At 44.7% G+C, this 14,824-nt stretch overlaps 1 protein-coding gene across 5 annotated transcripts in view; it reads right to left on the bottom strand.

Annotated features, from left to right (window-relative positions):
• Window positions 1-11,448, bottom strand: part of FHAD1 (forkhead associated phosphopeptide binding domain 1) — a 164,560-nt gene extending 153,112 nt beyond the window's left edge. For all 5 annotated transcript variants that reach the window (XM_055419258.2, XM_055419260.2, XM_088845339.1 and 2 more), the window contains exons 1-2: window positions 11,290-11,448; window positions 6,116-6,222 (exon numbers count right to left, since the gene is read on the bottom strand). In XM_055419258.2, coding sequence (XP_055275233.2) covers window positions 6,116-6,208 — 93 coding nt within the window. In that variant the 5' untranslated portion in view covers window positions 6,209-6,222; window positions 11,290-11,448. The remainder of the gene's footprint in view (window positions 1-6,115; window positions 6,223-11,289) is intronic.
• Window positions 11,449-14,824: the final 3,376 nt, after the last annotated feature.

The raw sequence follows: 14,824 nt of genomic DNA, 5'->3' as shown, positions 1-14,824 counted from the left end.
TCCATGGGGTCGCAAAGAGTTGGACACGACTGAACGACTTTCACTTCACATCCCTGAATCTTATTTAGTAGAATGACTTCTAGTGGCATCAATAACATAAACTATAAACTGACTGCTGAACGATTCTTCAGGATGGCTCACAGCTGATCAAAGGTGATCCTTCTGGATCCTTCTGGAACTTCCCTGATGGCACAGTGGATAAGAATCTGCTTGCTAACGCAGGGGACATGGGTTCGATCTCTGGTCTTAGAAGATCCCACATGCTGGGAAGCAACTGATCCTGTGGGCCACAGCTACTGAGCCCTCACACTAGAGCCCACAAGCTGCAACTACTGAGCCTGTGTGCTCCAGCTACTGAAGCCCATGTGCTCAGAGCCTGTGCTCTGCAACGAGAAGCCTCTGCAATGAGAAGCCTATGCACTGCAACAGAGTAGTTTCTCGCTCGCCACAGCTAGAGAAATGAAGGCCAGCACAGCCAAAAATACACAAATAAATAAATAAAAACTAATTTAAAAAAAAAGGGTGATCCTTCCAAACAGAAAGGCCCAGTGAAGTCAGCAGAGGGGCAATGTTTACCTTGTCATGCTTTATAAAACTGGAAAATGCTGACATGTCTGCAGGTTTCAATTCTTCCAAGTGGACACATGTCCCCACACCCCTCTTTAGAACAACTCTCCTCTCCCAAACCCATTTAAACCATGGGAAGATGATTTGCGCTCATCAGAACTCTATTCCCAAAACGCCTGGCGATCCACGTATCATCTGTACTCCAGGGAGCCAAAATGAGCTCACGCTTCTGGAAATGCAACTGATTCCTTCATAAATTAACCTGACTGTTGCTGGTGGTGGTGACTTATTTCTTAAACTAAGTTCGGGGAGCAGTAAGCCGTCACTTATTTTTATACAATGAATGCAACTCAGTTTCTGTCCGGTTAGTAACTGTCTTCATTGGTTTCCTTTTCCAAACGGCTTGCTAATGTCAGTGATCCTCATCTCAATCCTCTGAGGATTCTTCAGCCCTCTGAGGATTCTTCTCTTCTTCTGAGAAGAGTCTCTCCGTCTTACGAGACCAAAACAATGACCACTGTGTCTTTTACTGAGCACCACATGCCAGCCTCTTTATATGCATTTTTCACTTAACCCTCACAACCATCCTGTGAGGTAAGAGGTTTACAGACAGGGAAAATGAGCTCAGAGTGATTAGTCTGGTTGAAATCACTCAGCCACAAAGTAGCCTAATGAAATTCAAACCCAGGTCTGCCTATCTCCAAACCCACCACTTTAAAAAATTGCTAGTTTCCTCAAATGGACCACTTTTCTATGGTTGGATAGTCTGGGAGGCTTTGGGCATGTGTGTTGGGTGGGAGGATATACAGGATATCTATAAAATTTTTTCTTAATTTTGCTGTAAGCCTAAAATTGCTCTTTAGAAAATAGTCTTTGAGAAAGAAAAGATGATAGACATTTTAATCACATCTTCAAGCAGCTCACTCTCCATGCTCTTTAGGAGAAAGACACTATACACTCACTGCTGAAACCTATCTGGAAAGGGCAAGTGTACGTCACCAGTAATAAAATGACCTACTGCATTACAAAAAAAAATTACTACAGTTTTTTAATATATAGTCAGGTTCAAAACAGAGATCTCTGTCTCTACTTTAGCCAGACAGGAAGTAACCTGTGTCCTCAGTCACTCAGTTGAGTCTGACTTTTTTGTGACCCTATGGACTGTAGCTTACCAGGCTCCTCTGTCCATGAAATTTTCCAGGCAAGCATACTGGAGTGGGTTGCCATTTCCTTTTCCAGGAGATCTTCCAGACCCAGGGATTGAACCCATATCTCCTACGCTGCAGGTGGATTCTTTACCGCTAAACCACTGGGGAAGCCCAGAACAGGAAATAAAACCACCCCAAATCTATGCCTTGTTATGACAAAGAAGAAACTGCAATTCTTCTTCTTCTCCCCCCACCCCCGAACTTTGCACACTGCACAGATTTTTCTGTGTCCTTGAGAGGAAACCACGTCATGCAGAAGAATCTCAAGGAGAGGTTCACGGAGTTAGTTTTAAATCTGTTGAGCTTATGATAAACATAATCAGAAAACTAGGAATAAAGGGGGGAACTTGCCCACTTAGTAAGAACATGTACAAAAAACCTACAGCTTACCTCGTAAAGACTGAATATTTTCCCTAAGTTCAGGAACAAGCAAATATAAAGATTTATACTGGGTCCCTGGTGGTTCAGTGGTTAAGTCTGCCTTGCAATGCAGGGGACAACAGTTCAATCCCTGGTCAGGGAACTAAGATCATTCTTGCCATGGAGCAACTAAGCCCATGCTGCAACTAGAGACTCCATGCGTTGCAACGGAAGATCCTGCATGATGCAACAAAGATCCTGCATGCTGAAACTAAGACCCAATGCAGCCAAATAAAAAAATAAATATTTAAAAAATTTATGCCACTCTTATTCAACAGAGTCCTAGAAGCGTTAACCAGACAAATAAAGCAAGGAAAAAGAAATGAAAGGCATTCAGATACCCTTTTCTGAAAGAAGAAATAAAACTAATCTTACTGTAGATGACATTGTTTGTGTATAAAATCCCAAGAAATATACAAAAACCCTTAGATAGAGTGTTCAGTTAATGTCGCAAGAAACTAAGAAGCATACAAAGATCAACTGTATTTCTATATAATGTCAATGAACATGTAAAAATAAAAAATGAACAAAATAAAAAATATAATACCTTTTCTGTGACAGTGTGTGTGTGAGCACTAAGTCGCTTCAGTTGTGTCTGACTCTTTGCAACCCTATGGACCATACCCTGCCATGCTCCTCTGTCCATGGGATTCTCCAGGAAAAAACACTGGAGTGGGCTGCCATGCTCTCCTCCAGGGGATCCTCCCGACCGAGGGATCAAACTCGAGTCTCTTACGTCTCCAGCATTGGCAGGTGGGTTCTTTACCACTAGGGCCACCTGGGAAGCCCAAATACCATTTACAACCACTCAAAAAAAAAAAAAAAAAAAGAGAGAGAGAGAGAGAAATACTGAAGTGTAAATCTAACAAAGCATGTACAGAACTTGTATGCTGAAAATTACAAACCACTCATGAGAGACATCAAAGACCACCTGAATCAATAAAGAAATATATCAAGATCATGAATTCAGAGACAATGTAGAAGAACATCAATTATTCTCACATTGAATGAAGGATTAAACACAATTCCAATCAAAATTACAGCATGGTATTTTGTATATACAGATGGCTTACACTAAAATGTAAATGAAAAGGCAAAGGAACTAGAATAGGTTAAAAAATTTAAAGAAGAATAAAGTGCGAGGAGTCACTCTATCTAATTTAAGACTTACACAGCGATAGGAATCAAGGCTGTGTCATAAGGTAGAGGGATTGCCTCATAGATCCATGAAACATACTAGGGAACTCAGAAACAGCCCCTATAGAAGTATGGCCAGATTATTTTTGACAAGTTTGCAAAAGCAATTCAATAAGAAAGGATAGTATTTTTAACAAATGGTTCTGGAACAACTCAATATCCACATGCAATAAAAGTGAACATTAACCTAAATCTCACATCATAAACAAAGTGAACCCAAAATGGTTCACAGATTTAAACATAAAACTATATAGCACTTCAAAGAACATATAACAGAAAATCCTCAGGATCAAGGACTTGGTGGCATGTTCTTAGACATGATGCTAAAAGTATGATCTATGAAAGTAAAAAATAATGACCTGGACTTTATCAAAAGTTAAAACTTTTGTTTTGTGAAGTATCCTGCTAAGAGAATGAAAAGACAAGCTATGGATGGGAGAAAATATTTGTAAACCATCTGATGAGGGACTCATACCTAAAATACCTAAAGAATTCTCAAAACTCAATGGTGAAAAAACAATTGGATTAGAAATGGTTAAAAGACATTAAGAGATATGTCACCAAAGAGGGTATACAGAAGGCAAATAAGTACATGAAAAGACATTTAACATCACTATCGATTTGGGAAATGCAAATCAAGACTATGATAAGAAACCACTACATACTTACTAAAACGGCTAAAATAAGTGTTAGTACTAATTGCTGGTGGGGATGCAGAGAAACTTATCTAATACATTGCTGGTGGGACTAAAAAATGGTGCAGCCACCCTGGATAAGATTCTGGCAGTTTCTCCACAAACTGAATATATATTAAATGTTGATCCATGTAATCATACTCCTGAGCATTCATCTCAGAGAAATAAAACTTATGTTCACAGAAAAACCTGTTCACAAATGTTTATAGTAGATTTATTTGTAACAGCCCTTAATGGAATCACAATGTCCTTCAATAAGTGGATGGTTAAACATAGGTGGTACATCCATGACATGGGCTATTACTCAGCAATAAAAGAACAAGCTAATAACTTAGATTGATGTCAAAGTCATTACACTGAGTAAAAAAAAACAATGGCAAAGGTTACAGATGTTAAGATTCCATTTATGTAATATTCTCAAAATGATAAAAATTATAGAGATGAAGAACAGATTAGCGGTTGTTGGGGCTTGGGGATGGTAGTGGGAGAAAGTATTGTGACCATAAAAGGAATATCATGGGACTTTCATTGTGGTCCAGTAGTGAGATTCTGAGCTCCCAAAGCAGGGGGCCTGGGTTCACCCCCTGGTCAGGGAACTAGATCTCACAAGCTGCAACTAAGAGCCAGTGCATCTAAGTAAATAAATACATTAAAAAAATAAAGAATATCACAAGGGAGATCTTTGATGATGGAGTAGTTCTATACACCTTGGTGTGTGTGTGTGTGTGTGTGTGTTCAGTTGTTCAGTCATGTCCAACTCTTTACAACCCCACGGACTGTAGCCACCAGGCTCCTCTGTCCATGGGATTTTCCAGGAGGGAACACTGGAGCAGGTTGCCATTTTCTCCTTTAGGGTTTCTTCCTAACCCAGGGATCAAACCTCAATCTCCTGCACTGGCAGGCAGCTTTTTTTTTTTTTTTTACCACTTGAGCTACCCGGGAAGTCAATTCTATATCTTGGCGGCTACATACAAATTCATACATGTGATAAAATGGCACAGAACAATACACACACTTTGTACCATTCTCTCTCTATTGTTTGTGAATCAATCGTTTCAAAATAAAAAGTCTTTTAACAATCTGTTGAGTGAAGTCTGAAAGAGACCTGCCTTTTAAAGTCATAAATTCCACTGCATTTTTCTTTCAATATTTTAACCCCTAAAATATTGAAATATTTTAAAAGGCTCAAAGCAACTGTTTTGTATGTGTGTGTGTAGCAGAGTTTTATTAAGTGAAAAATGACAGAGAAAGCTTCTGACATAGACATCAGAAAGGGGACAGAGAGTGCCCCCAAAGCCACTGTTTTGACTAACTCCTTACTTTCTTCCAATTTCTTTGGCTGTCATCAAGCTGGGACTGTGGACCAAGCCACAGCTAACACAGAGAATGAAGTGAAAGAAGAGGATACTGTGGCTATGCCCAAGGCTTATCCTGATTTATTACTTGGAGGTGGGGGTGGGGGAGGGCTCCGAGGGACCCACAACAGTCTCCAGAAGCTCTGAAAAGGGCAAGAGGCTACTGGTCAAGCTGGGCACTTCAGGGGGCTCTGGCTGCCAGACCTGGAGCAGGTGAAGGTCAAGCACCAGCTCCATGCCCACCGTCCAGTCGCCCCCATCAGGCCGCGGGGGAGGGGATCCTGGGTGGGACATTGCAGAACAGACACGGTCAGCAAAGGACAGAAGGCACATCTCACTCTGCATCCTGTTCATTCTTAGCATGTGAGCTCCAGCACATCTGACAACTGGTTATTGGCAAAACGCCAAAGATGAGATGGTTAGATGGCCTCATGGACTCAATGGACACGAACCTGAGCAAACTCCGGGAGATGGTGAAGGACAGCGGAGCCTGGCGTGCTGCAGTCCATGGGGTCGCAAAGAGTGGGCCACAACTGAGTGACTGACCAGCAACAATAAAGCACACCAAGGAAGGCAGTGGACGTTAGCCAGAGGCTGTGCTTCAGAAGAGATCAGAGTGCACAGCGGGCTGGACTTGTGCAGAGATGAGGGGTCGGGCAGAAAGAGATCTTACCTCCAAAACAAGGTCTGAGTCCTCATGCCTTCCAATTGTAGTACTTTTATTCAAGACAAAAAAGCCTTCCGCACTCTTCAGATAGGCTTTCATACTCTCTGCTTTCCCTAGAAAAGGTTTTCAGAAAGAAATCTGGTTAGAAAAAAAGAGTCCTTTAATTATTCAATATCATATTTAGAATGAATGAAATATACCATAATGTCACAAGAGGAAAATCAGCAGAGGCAGGAGTGGATAGATGGATTTAACAATGATCATAATTGCAATTCTTCACATTTTTAAGACTGTCTTTTTAACACTGGTATCTGTCATAAATAAGCTTGGTTCTGATTATCAGAGGACACCCTTTATGTAACTCAGAGCACAAACAAGCAATAGCAAAAGCAACCCAACAACAAATCTGAATTCCACTGACAACAGCTCTCCAACTCCATTAAGCTTAGTTTGAGGTTAGTTATTTGCCATAATCAAGAACTAAGAATTACTGACCTACCACTTACTAGTTCTGTGACTCTGGTTGAATTACTGATTTGCTCTGTAAACCTCAGTTTTCTCATCTGTAAAATGGGGCTAGTAATACTCTGTATCCCAAAGAGTTTTGTGAAGATTAAATGCAGTGATACATGTGAAGAATCTAGAATGGTGTTTGCTAAACACACTTTTCTCCTACGGTGATTATTACTATTACTAATCTTGGGTTTCTTGAACTTTGACTAAAGGAACCCCAACCTTCTAAAGAGCTTTTTAAAGTGCAGAAGAGTAAATCATCAAGGAAATGAGCATTAGATGATACTTTCATGTCACTGTATTTTGTTATATATTTAGGTAGAAAAACAATGATTTCCAAAGACAAAGTATTAAGATTATAGCTTAGTCAGGACTCCGTACCTACTTTTTTCTGGTGTTTTATTTATGAAAATATGGAACACACAGAAAAGTTCGAACAAGTAGACAGTGAACTAATAACCACCACCCAGATTCCACAATTGAGCTTTTGCTATATTTAACACATATCTACCCATGTATCCTTCCATCCATTTTATACTTCAGTGCAGTCCAAAGTAAGTCCTATACATGTGTTTTGGTTGTATAGGTTGCTCCCTGGTTGCTCAGGCAGTAAAGAATCCACCTACGATGTGGGAGACCTGGGTTCGATCCCTGGGCTGGGAAGATCCCCTGGAGGAGAGCATGGCAACCCACTTCAGTATTCCTGCCTTTGGCAGGTTCCAAGATGTTGATAACAATTCACATGACTCAATATTTGAATTCCAATTTGAGAGATGTCCAGCTACAGAGTGTGACATCCTCCATCTTAACGCCTTGTAAAGAAAGTCTCTTTTCACCTAAAAGGTCACTGAAGTGTGAAGTTGTTGTACTGTGGATGAAAACGAAAGTCATTTAGAGGTTTCCACGGTGGTCCAAGGTCCTGTATGCCACAGTGAGGCTTGAGGAGCCCACGTGCCGCAACTAAGACCAAACAAGTAAAGATCTCTTAAAAAGAAAAAGGAAAACACCTACTGCTAAAACAGAAAACAAATGAAGACAAAAGTCATCTGGGTGTGATGGTAACAGGTCTCTGGTCTGGTTCTGCTTCCCATCAACATCTCCACCATTTCATCCACTACTAAGTGTGAGGATGAACCCCTACTAAGTGTGAGGATGAACCCCTACTAAGTGTGAGGATGAACCCCTACTAAGTGTGAGGCACTGGGCTATCCTTTCACAGACATTGCCTCTTTTCATTCTTAGAACAACCCTGCAAGGTAGGTGTCAGTAATGTCCCACTTTACAGATGAGAAAACTGTGACTTAGAGAGGTTAAGGTCACACAATAGTAAGTGTGTGACAACTCTGGACTTTAAGTCTATAACCACTGCACAAATCACCAGTGTTGCTGGTGGGGCAGAGTGGAGTGGGGGAGTTGCGTGATCTGTTGATGCTTGGCACATGCAACAACAGAAAGTCTTTAAAACCAGCATTCTATCTGCTGAAAGGAAGATGAGACCCTACCTAGGGATGAAAGAAATAAAAATAAGCAGGATAGTTTATATCTGTAAACTCTGAGGCCTGTGGATGTCCCACTAATACTGAGGTTTCCATATAATAAGAAATAAAATTTATTAAGTTCACTGTCATGAACACAGGGGAAAGACATTTCCTCTTTCCAAACCACCATGCTCTACTGCCTTCAGTTATTAATCTTCATTGGCAGAGCACCATGTTATCCAGCAATTAATCTAAAATGTAAACTTTCAAGAAATGTCTCTATTGTAGGAAAACCACAGGACAGGGCACTAATTTAAAACTTAAAACTTGGGTCACGTATATATTTGTTTTTCAGCTGTCACCCAAGATGACCCCAAAGCTGATGTCTTCTCTCTGCTCAGATGCCCCCCTTTGGGGCAACCTTATCAAGAGACTTCCAGAAAAACATCTATTTCTGCTTCATTGACTATGCCAAAGCCTCTGACTGTGTGGATCACAATAAACTGTGGAAAATTCTGAAAGAGATGGGAATACCATACCACCTGACCTGCCTCTTGAGAAACCTGTATGCAGGTCAGGAAGCAACAGTCAGAACTGTACATGGAACAACAGACTGGTTCCAGATAGGAAAAGGAGTACGTCAAGGCTGTATATTTTCACCTTGCTTATTTAACTTATATGCAGAATATATAATGAGGAACACTGGGCTGGAAGAAGCACAAGCTGGAATCAAGATTGCGGGGAGAAATATCAATAACCTCAGATATGCAGATGACACTACCCTTATGGCAGAAAGTGAAGAGGAAGTCAAAAGCCTCTTGATGAAAGTGAAAGAGGAGAGTGAAAAGGTTGGCTTGAAGCTCAACCTTCAGAAAACAAAGATCATAGCATCTGGTCCCATCACTTCATGGGAAATGGATGGAAAAACAGTGGAAACAGTGTCAGATTTTATTTTTTGGGGCTCCAAAATCACTGCAGATGCTGATTGCAGCCATGAAATTAAAAGACGCTTACTCCTTGGAAGGAAAGTTATGACCAACCTTGATAGTATATTAAAAAGCAGAGACATTACTTTGCCAACCAAGGTCCGTCTAGTCAAGGCTATGGTTTTTCCCGTGGTCATGTATGGATGTGAGAGTTGGACTGTGAAGAAAGCTGATCGCTGAAGAATTGATGCTTTTAAACTGTGGTGCTGGAGAAGACTCTTGAGAGTCCCTTGGAATGCAAGGAGATCTAACCAGTCCATTCTAAAGGAGATCAATCCTGGGTGTTCATTGGAAGGATTGATGCTAAAGCTGAAACTGCAATACTTTGGCCACCTCATGCGACGAGTTGACTCACTGGAAAAGACTCTGATGCTGGGAAAGGTTGGGGGCGGGAGGAGAAGGGGACGACGGAGAATGAGATGGCTGGATGGCATCACCGACTCTGTGGACATGAGTTTGAGTGAACTCTGGGAGTTGGTGATGGACAGGGAGGCCTGGCGTGCTGTGATTCATGGGGTCGTGGAGAGTCGGAGACGACTGAGCGACTGAACTGAACTGAACTGAACTGTGACCACTGTGGCTAAAGGCGCCCTCAGTCATGTTATTCCCCTGTTAGTTTTCCCCTGCTGGTTTCCTTCCTCGTACCTTTCATTCTCTGACCTTTTCTTGTTCCTTTATTTAGTCCTGTTTGCTCTCTGTTTCTCTTTCATTCACTAAGATACATATTCCTGGAAAACCAGAACTGTGTTGATTGTCTTGGGTTTTGGGCCATACTGTGTGGCATGCGGGATCTCAGTTTCTGGACCAGGGGTTGAGCCCTCTCACCCCCTGCATTGGGAGTGTGGAATCTTAACCACTGGACCACCAGAGAATTCCCTTGACTTTGTTAAGAGGCAATTCTTCATGGGTTTCTTGTGCTCATACCCATCTTCAGAGCAAAGGCATTGAAAGATTTTGTCCTGCACCATCCTTCCAAGGATGCTTATATGGCAAACAGCCTGGAGGATCAAGGTAATGTTTATAATAAGGACAATAGCTCCTTCTGAGGCTAAAGTCAGGCAAGTTTGCTAGCAGCCCCTTTCAAAGACTGAGATGTCCTAAGTTTGGAGTTTCTTATCCGGCACACAGACTCACCGCATGCACAGCCGCCACCTTGGCGGTTCTTCACCACCCCGAGGGACTTTCAGGGCAACAGGAATCCCTGTGCATATGCAGATCTGGCTGCTGGTTGTGTCTGCTGTGCTGTGAGCACTCAAGTTCTTAGTTTCTGGTCCAGGATTCTTGTCTTCTGCCAGTACCTATAAGGTGGGCAAGCTAACTTTCAAACAGGGTAAACCCTCACACCCTTTGCAGTTGTTCTGTGCAGGGCACCATCTCCAGTGCCAGGGCAGTGCCTGGCACATACAGGTGCTTGGTCAACACTTGCTGACTGAGTGAAAATACAAATGACACCTCCAAGCAAGCCAGTGTGGCCAGCGGCTAGGAATCTCTGACAGTAACTACCTTTCATTTTTCCTTTCAGCTTCTATCCTAGATAACTTCTTGGAGAACCTAAATTCTATCTCTTGCTTTTGGACTGGACGATATTTCTCCACCTTAATCTTGCCCTGTGCATCACTTCTTTGTCTGAGAACACTGCAGAGGGTAATTTGAATGTGTTTTGCTCTGTGAATTCATTCTTACTCAGCGCCATGGAGCACCCACTACAACAAAGAGTAAAAGAGCTAAAATCATCTGCATTCTCCCTGACCACTCTGGATGGCTCAGAATTGGGCTTCAGGAGCAAAACTTTTGAGGACCATAAAAGGCCTCGAAGTTCCTTAAAGAAAGACAGGTGAGGTAAGGGGTGGGCGGGCGGGTGTGTGTCTGACCACTGGGTGGGTATTGGCTATAAATCAGGGGAAACAAGGGTTCCTCTCAATTTCAGCGGTACCCCCAGGACATCCAAAAGCTGGTGCCAAGCAGGGGCCTGAAGTTTCCTCGCAGGCTACCTCGGGGTGGGGGTGGGGGCTGCATTTAGGAAGGAAGGGCTGGTGTTGGGATAGCTTCTCTGGGGTGCTCCCGGCGACCCGAGCCTGGATCAGAGAGGAGTTCAGCCTCGGGTGGGGCCGGGTCCCCAGCCTACCAAAAGCCCTTGACCTAGCAGGGCTGGCCTCTTCCGGCCCGGGTTTCTGCCCGCCGCCTCCTTATGTGTCGCTCTCACCTGGCCAGAGGAAGAAGCCCACGTCCCGTCCTCCGCCAAGAGCCAGGCCCGCTCGGGAGGCGCCGGGCTCGCTCCGGGCGAGGCCGCCCGGCCGCGCTCCCGAGGAGTCTCCAGCCGGCGGCCCGCAGCCCCCGCGCCCACCAGGCCTGTGTACGCGCGTCGCCATGGCAACGCCGCCGGGCTGGCCGCGCTGGTGAGGGGCGTGGCCTGCGAGCGGCGGTGCGCTGGGAGCACCCGGCGAATTACAGCCTGCGGCAGCTCCGCGAGCCTTCCCGGGTCCGCGGTCTAGCCCCATTTCATGGATGGGGAAATTGGCTCGGTGGTCACAGAGGTAGTCCAGAGGTTTTCATCGAGGAAGGAGCAGACTCTAGAATCGTTCCTACTGTTCTTTGGTCTAGGCTGGGTGCGTTGGGAGGGGGTGGTGAGGCATGGGAGGGTAATGGAGCAGAACTAGAAGTTTGGAGGTTAGTACCCTTCGCCCCTACCAAATATCTAGTTCTCTCTGTTGCAGAGGAGAAAAGAATAGGGTGAGGTTGGGGGGGACCACCACTTCTGGGGGTGGGTGTGGAGATGGGAGATGGGTGGGGAAGAAGGAATAATTTTGAAAGAATGAAGGATTCTCCCACTGTTGTTCAGTCGCTCAGTCGTGTCTGACTCTTTGCGACCCCATGGACAGCAGCACGCCAGGCTTCCCTGTCCTTCACTATCTCCCGGGGTTTGCTGCTGCTGCTGCTGCTGCTGCTAAGTCGCTTCAGTTGTGTCCGACTCTGTGCGACCCCACAGACAGAAGCCCACCAGGCTCCCCCGTCCCTGGGATTCTCCAGGCAAGAACAGTGGAGTGGGTTGCCGGGGTTTGCTAGAAAGAGGTTATTTACAAGCCCACAATCCTACTGTTCTGTCCTTCCCTGTCAGAACTGACATTTATTGATTCATTTGTTCTTTATTTCTACAAACATCACCTGAGTCCCTACAAGTGTCAGACGGTGACCCCAATGTTGACCCGGATCAGATCTTTAAGAAGCCCCCCACTTACCCATCCACGGGCCTAGGACTGGGTCGGGGGGTGAGGGGTGGATGGAGTGTGTGGAGAAGACATGCCCATCCCGTCTCCTATCACCTTTTTCAGGTCAACCCCTTCTGTCTGAGAACAGAACAGCCCTGCTGACCACCTACAGAATGCCCCATTTCCCTAGCAGGAAATGACTGACAAGTTGCCCCAGACAGACTCAAAACATTTATCCAAAAAAGATGAAAGATGGCAGACTCCATCCTTGTCAATTAGAAGATTAAAGAGAGAGAAATCACAGGGATTGGTGTGGGATGGAATATATGATAAAGATGCTCACACATGCCTAGATGGCTCTTAGAAATGCAGATTCCCTGGCACAGACCACAGAGATTCTGATTAAGCAGGTCTGGAACATAGTCCAGGAATGAATTTGATGCATTATTGCTAATTCCTTGTGCATTGGTTAAAAGCATGGCAAAACCCCAGGATTTATTCACCCCTGCAGTTGTGTTGCAGAGACCTGGGCTTCCCTGGTGACTCAGGCAATAAACAATCTGCCTGCAATGCAGGAGACCCAGATTCTATCCCTGGGTGGGGAAGATACCCTGGAGAAGAGAATGATAGCCCACTCTGGTATTCTTGCCTGGAAAATTCCATGGACAGAGGAGCCTGGCAAGCTATAGTCCATGGGGTCGCAAAGAGTCAGACATGACTGAATGACTAACACTTTCACTTATACTCCCCAGAACCTGTCCCTAGAAATTTCTTCCAGGCCCTCAGTCAGCCTAGAAAGTTCTGTCTTTGCTAGTTCCCTTCAACCAGAAAGACTCTAGGAAAGTATGAGGTGTGACCGCAAAGGCCAGGACCTGAGTGGTAACTTCAAAGGGAAAGGGAAGGTCAGGTTCAACTCCCCAGGAACATTCCTGCTTCTGGGCCTTTGCATTTACTTAACCTGCCTGCCAGTGCAGGAGACATAAGAGACATCGTTTGATCCCTGGGTCGGGAAGATCCCATGGAGGAGGAAATGGCAACCCACTCCAGTCTTCTTGCCTGACAACTCCCACGGACAGAGGAGACTGGCAGGCTACAACACATGGAGTTGCAAAGAGTCAACACAACTTATCAACTAAACAGCACTTCCACTGCCAGGGGCTCAGGTTCAGCCTCTGGTCAGGGAACTAAGCTCTGTGGCTCGCCCCCTCCAAAAAAGTCAACATGAACAACAAAACAAAAACCTCACTGTATTGCTCTTCCCTTTGTTTTACCATGTATCACCTAGCATGCCATTTATTTAGTTCATCTTCAGTCAGTTCAGTTCAGTCGCTCAGTCGTGTCCGACTCTCCGCGACCCCATGAATCACAGCACGCCAGGCCTCCCTGTCCATCACCAACTCCCGGAGTTCACTCAAACTCATGTCCATCAAGTCGGTGATGCCATCCAGCCATCGCATTCTCTGTCGTCCCCGTCTCCTCCCACCCACAATCCCTCCCAGCATCAGACTCTTTTTCCAGTGAGTCAACTCGTCGCATGAGGTGGCCAAAGTATTGGAGTTTCAGCTTTAGCATCAGTCCTTCCAATGAACATCCAGGATTGATCTCCTTCAGAATGGACTGGTTGGACCTCCTTGCAGTCCAAGGGACTCTCAAGAGTTTTTTCCAGCACCACAGTTTTACTTATTGTCTATTTCCCCACTCCCAACTCCTCCCCCCACCCCAACTTAAGCTCCACGAGGGCAGGGATTTTTTTTTTTTTTCTGTTTTGTTCACTGCTAAATCCCCAGTACCTAGAACAGTGCCTGAATGAATGAATGAGCAGGGGAAGCCTCTGCCACCTGCCCCAGTCTTGCCTGCTACCTCTTGGGCTGCTGGAGCTGACCTGTCCTTACCCAGGACCTAGGTTTCTCCAGCCAGGACCCCTCTCCAGCCCCACTCCCATCTCCATGCTTATCTTTAGTGTCATCACCATGAGCGCAGAATACGACCTGCTCACTGCCAGCCGGACCCTATGGAGCCCACCCGGGCTGGCCTCAAGCTGGAGCAGCCCATGCCCCCTGACAGGCTTGGGAGAGCACATGTTGCCACTAGTCTATCTCTCAGTGAGGGAATACTAAACTGAGAACAAAGTTGACATTCAGACTCACTGGAGCAGAAAATGCCAAATCTTGATTGGACACCCTTCCCCACAAGTGGCCACATCTCAAAGGAAAGTCTTGGAACCCAATTTCTTGTCATCCATTTAAATTTCAAAAGCAGAGGATAAATCACCCTAGTTAACTTATGGCTTTATATCAGCATATCCTGGGACGAGTGAGAGCTGCCCTTTGCAATGATGGGGTATTAAAAATACTACTCTTGGGGAATTCCCTGGTGGTCCAGTGGTTGGAACTTGATGCTTTCACTGTCATGGCCTGGATTCAGTGTCTGGTGGGGGAACTAAGATCCCGCAAGCCACAGAGCATGGCAAAAAAAAAAAACAAGCTAAAAACCAAAAACAAAAACCCTGAAGAAAAAAAAAATTAGAGATTT

The sequence above is a fragment of the Moschus berezovskii genome, chromosome 17, assembly GCF_049115385.1.
Source record: "Moschus berezovskii isolate FMDL1 chromosome 17, NW_MosBer_1.0, whole genome shotgun sequence".
Taxonomy (NCBI): Eukaryota; Metazoa; Chordata; class Mammalia; order Artiodactyla; family Moschidae; genus Moschus; species Moschus berezovskii.
This window is presented reverse-complemented; position numbering and strand designations above follow the sequence as displayed.